At 23.5% G+C, this 5,450-nt stretch overlaps 1 protein-coding gene across 1 annotated transcript; it reads right to left on the minus strand.

The window, feature by feature from the left end:
* Positions 1 to 4,296: 4,296 nt before the first annotated feature.
* LOC126761188 (H/ACA ribonucleoprotein complex subunit 2-like protein) lies at positions 4,297 to 5,119 on the minus strand. The gene is made up of 2 exons (XM_050477149.1): positions 4,770 to 5,119; positions 4,297 to 4,649 (listed from the first exon to the last, which is right to left on the minus strand). The coding sequence occupies exons 1-2, from the start codon at positions 5,015 to 5,017 to the stop codon at positions 4,418 to 4,420; spliced, it is 480 nt and encodes a 159-aa protein (XP_050333106.1). The 5' UTR covers positions 5,018 to 5,119; the 3' UTR covers positions 4,297 to 4,417.
* Positions 5,120 to 5,450: the final 331 nt, after the last annotated feature.

Consider the following 5,450-nt stretch of genomic DNA (forward strand, 5'->3'; position numbering starts at 1 on the left):
CAGCAACCGGTCAAGTGCTTGCCGCCCTAACGCTACGCATGCCTTATCTACAGCTCTACGCGTGTAATGAAAGGAAAACACTAATTTAGTAAAGAAATTGCAAAGATCGCCCGATTGTGAATAAAAACTGCAGAATATATATTTAATTTATAATTAATTTATTTTTTTTAACCAAAACATAATTTAGTATTTATTTTCAATTAACTTCTCAGCAATTTAAAAAAATATCTATGTATATGGCATAAAAATTAATTTCATAAAAAAATAATTTTATAAAAAATAGCAAAATCCAAAAAAAATCAAAAAAAAAATGTAAAAAGTGGTGAAATTTCTTAGTTGTAGCGCAAACAATTTCAAATATTGCATAACTGAAAACAAAAACAAAAAAAAACTTTGCATAATATGTATGTATGTAGCAAATAATTTACAAATGCTAAGTGTGTAATATAAAAAACAATTAATATTTAAAGTAAAATAATTGATAAGCCTACAAATAGGAGCAACAAAAATATGAATATGTATGTACGCGTACAAGTAACACTATTTCAAGTACATTAAAATTAATTAAACACAACAATTGAGAATATTTACGTTTTACGTGAAAAATATATGCAAAATATATATATATAAATAAATACATACATATATGTAAGTTTTTAACGTGTCGTCACTTGAATATATAAAAAAGGTAGTTTTAATGAAAAAACAGAAAATTTCTGAAAACAAAAAAATGTAAAAGAAAACAAAAAATTAAAACACAGAAAAAAACTGCAAAAACTTATAAATTTAACACTTAAACACAAAAAAAAAAACAAAAACATAAAACTGCTGTAAAATTTATACATACATATATGATTAAAACTAGCTTAGCATAAATTTTCATAAACATTTTCAAGCAAGAAAAACAAAAACAAACAAAAAGTGAAGAAAAACATAATTGCGTAAAAAAATTGTATTGAATTATATTAAAAAAAAATAATTAAATTGCATTGCAAATTATTGTTTTATTTAAATTTGTAAAAGAAAAATGTGTTAGCTACTAACTAGTTACAACAAAAAAAATTAATAAATAATTACTGAAGACGAAAAGCAAGGTTTTTGTATGCTGCAGCGCATATGGCGAAAATTTATATATTTAAATATGAAATTACAACTACTTTTATTGCAAAAAAAACCAAAAAAAGCAAAAAAACTATGTTCTATATAAATATAATTATAAATGTAATATTTAATTCGTAATTTTTTAATTTTAAATGTGCAGCGTAAATCGGCCGCACGCGCTGAACTCAACGTTTTAAGCGTGTAACACACAAGCACACACACACATACACACTAGACATACATGTGCACAGTTTAATTCTTATATAAATATTATATTTACGTATACACACACACATGCATACACACACATACACTTACATATAATATATATTTGTAGCAACAACACCAACACATGCATTGATTATAATTAATTAAAAATATATGTATATTATATAATTAATTAAAATACACATACAAATACGATTTATTATTTTTTACATGTTTATTGCATATTATTACTATTATTATTCTTGCTATTTCTTACATTAATTCTTAATTCATTAATTAATTATAAATAAAAAGAACTCTTATTATTAAAAAGCAAAAATACAGCAACAATTTAAACCGTTTTTTAAAATTATTGTCATTTGCTTCAAGTAAAAACTAATTAAAAAACATAAATTATAAATAGTAAACGAAAAAATGCATAAAAATAAAAAACAAAAAATTTTAAAACAAAAAAAAACATGGCTAATGCAAAAAATGCGTTTGCGTAGGGCAGGAGCTTGGTAGTCTTGGTTTGCTGAAAGCATTTTGCACAGTGTGCAGTTTTTAGGTGAAAAAAAATTATAAAAAAAGAAACAAACTGGTTTGAAAAAATCATTTTCTGGATTTTATGATTAATTGAGGATGACGGCTGAGTTTGATTATAAAAAAAGTATTTAAAAAAAATTTGATTTTAGAAAAAATATAATTTTGATTTTAAAATTCTAGACACAACATTTTCAATAAAAATGTGCGATGCAGTATTTTTCAAACTTGTTTAAGCACACAAGAAGAAGAAGAATTCGAATATATTAGTTTTTAAACTTTATTGTAGAATTCGAGTACAATATTTTTTAAACTTTAATGAAGAATACGCGATTCAATATTTTCAAACTTTTGTGCTTAAAAAAGAATTCGGACATATTATTTTTTAAACTTAAAAAAAAAATCCGGATATAATATTTTTCAAAATTTAATGAAGAATTCGAATATATTTTTTACGAAGAAAATCTTGGAACATTCACCTAATTTATTATTTGTTTTTAATTAATGACAGTAAATTATTGTTTTTCAATCATATTATTTTTTCAAAGTCGATAATAATTGATAGCAAATATATTCAATATTTTTTATGAACTATTTTTTTTTAATTTTTTTAATTTTTTTTTATTCCTTATTTTTTTAATTAACGGCAGTAAATTATTACTTTTTTATTAAGAATTTTTTATTACTTATTTTTTAATAATTATGTTTTTTATTATTTTTTTTTTAATTTTTATTTTTTCAAAGTCGATAATAATTGATAGCAAATAAATTCAATATTTTTTATGAACTATTTTTTAATTTTTCATTTGTTTTTATTTTTTTTATTCCTTATTTTTTTAATTAACGGCAGTAAATTATTACTTTTTTATTAAGAATTTTTTTTTTTATTTTTTTAATACTTATTTTTTAATAATTATTTTTTTTATTAATATTTTTTATTAAATTTTTTTTTATTATTAATTATTATTAATTTTTTTATTAATTTTTTTTTATTAATTTTTTTTTAATTTTTTTTTTTTATTAATTTTTTTTTTTTTTTTTTTTTATTATTTTTTTTTATTAAGTTTTTTTTCAAAACACCTTTGCTACACCTAATTACAGTTAACAATCGAATTTTTTTAATAATAAAATATTACAAATATTTTACATAAAATATTCAAAAAAAAATATTAATTTTTGCAAAAACAATCAAATATTTCTGAAATAAACTAATTTTTAAAAAAATTCAGATTATTTTATGTAAGGTAAATAAATTATTATTTTTTGTTTTAATAATAATTGATGGCGAATAAACTAACTTTATTTTACTAAAGAACATTTGAGCCACTTATTACAATTTTTAAACAATCGTATATTTTAAATCAGAAAATGTAACCAACATTTTACAAAATTTATTTAAAAAAAAATTACAAAATTGAAAAATCTGAATTTCCAAAAAATTTCGGAAATAATTCTTTTGAAAAAGAAATATAATTTTCAAAAACATATCTAATTTAAAGAAAAGTTCAAGTTTCTCAAAATAATTCAAATTTACAAAAAAAATTAAAATTAAAAAAAATCAAGTTTAAAAAACTTAAAATTAAAAAAAAAATTAAGTTAAAAAAATTAAAATAAAAAAAAATAAGTTTAAAAGAAATTTAAGTTTTTCAAAAAAGAAATCAAGTTTAAAAAAATCAAAGTTTTCCAAGAATAATACTAATAATTTTTTCTAAAAAAAAGCAAGTGTTTTCATTAAACAATATTCGAAATTATATGTTTTAGACATTTTTTGATTTTTTTTTCCTGATAGAGTTTAGTAAAAAAAAACAAATATTACTCTGCTGTCGAAATAATTATATTTTCTAACTCTAATTCAAACCAGAAGCAGTTTTCAAAAAAAAAAATAAAAAAAGGAAAGAAGTTATATAAATAATATATTTTATGGAATCTTAAAATGTGGTAATAAAAATTTAGCAAACCCTGCGCGTCTTTTTTGTGTAAGAACAACTCTCTCGGTCGTAAGAAAGGCTTTTGGCATGCGAATCTTTTAAAGAAAGAATGCTATAGAAAAAAAAATTTTGAATAAAAATAAAAGCTAATGCAAATAAATAATAAAAAATAGAAAAAACAGTGTATATGCAAAAATGTTAGAGCAAGTAAAAATATGAATATATATAAAATGAAAATGTGTATTGTAAAACCATGAAAATAAGAATTAATTATAATATAAAGTATTTACTTAAAAGTAACAAAAACAAAAAAAGAATTAAGTATAGCTACAAAATACTATTTATATGGATTTCTGTAATTTTAGTAAAAAATATAATTATAAAAAAATTTAAGCAAAAGGTAAAAAAAAACAGCGAATACGCAAATAAAAAAGATCCCACAGGGACAACCAAACACAGCATTTTTATTTTGGCGTTGACTACTAGCAGACATATGCTTCAAGTAATGAAAAGGCAATTTTTTTTTTGTATATTCTCTTATTTTTATTAAACTTATCATTATAAAGGCGTAAGAAATCTCTTAAACTACGTTTGCGCATCATTGAGAGGACAAAACAATGCACATTGCCTCTAAACGCTCAAACAGGTACATTTAAGCCAGAGAAGTCCTCCTTCAGCTCGTCGTACAAATCTTTGTAGTCTTGATGTTCGCGCACCAACAACGCCACTGTGCCACGTTTTACACCCATAGCAGCACCTAAATCGGCGCGACTGGGTGTATAAGCGTAAGGAATGCCCTTCTCTTCGCAGACGGCGGGCAAATGGCACATAATATCAATGGGTGTTACGTCGCCAGCAAAAATGCAGATGCTAAAAGAAATACAAGTTAAAATATTTGAGTTACTGAATGTAAAAAAAAACAAAATTCTTAACATATTTTGAATCAGTCTTCGCATGTTTGCGCAAATTTTGGTTTTGGCAATGACTTACCCGGTTTCACCTTTACGCAAACGTGTTTGTACATCTTTTAGGCCATTACGTAGGAAGGTTTTATGTTTCATCGCCTTTTTAATGAGTTTATAGCACTTTTTGGCCATTTTACGTGAGGCCATTGGCTGTGAAATACTGTTCACATATTTCAGTTTATCGTCATAACTATCCTCCTCTTTAACTGACACATTTGCTACGGAAACCACAGAGGCATCCTGATCAATCGGTTCACTCTTGACTTTTACCATTTTTATATTATTTAATTAAAATGTGTTAAAGAAATGCAGATAAATATATTAAATTCTGGTCGTAGCCGTAAACACGTGAAAATTGACAGTTTAATGTCAGTGCGATTTGACAAGTTGTTAGCTAGAATAAACGCCCGACGTGTTGAAAAATGAACGGCGCTAAATAATTGTGCGTCACAGGGTTGCACTAATTTTATCAATACAACACAATAACAAATGGTTATTTTGGAAATGCAAAAGTTTTGAACGCTCTTTAACCACAATGCGCATGCATGTGTAGTGTTTTCAAAAATTTTGAAATAACAAAGGAAATAACGTCTTAATGCTTTGATTCTGCATATATTTTCCGTTTGCTTAAATTTCCTCAACAGTTTTTGGATGTAGTTGCGGCAACTCTTTTATCCCTTGTGTCAATAACCGTTCGGTCTGGTTA

The sequence above is a fragment of the Bactrocera neohumeralis genome, chromosome 6 (genome assembly GCF_024586455.1).
Source record: "Bactrocera neohumeralis isolate Rockhampton chromosome 6, APGP_CSIRO_Bneo_wtdbg2-racon-allhic-juicebox.fasta_v2, whole genome shotgun sequence".
Lineage (NCBI taxonomy): Eukaryota > Metazoa > Arthropoda > Insecta > Diptera > Tephritidae > Bactrocera > Bactrocera neohumeralis.

What these genes read in the sequence shown, in the direction of transcription:
- LOC126761188 (XM_050477149.1), bottom strand. Translation starts at nt 5,017, where the DNA reads ATGGTAAAAGTCAAGAGTGAACCGATTGATCAGGATGCCTCTGTGGTT. An exon ending in TTGCGTAAAGGTGAAACCGG is followed by an intron (nt 4,650 to 4,769) that starts GTAAGTCATTGC and finishes TATTTCTTTTAG; the next exon opens with CATCTGCATTTTTGCTGGCG.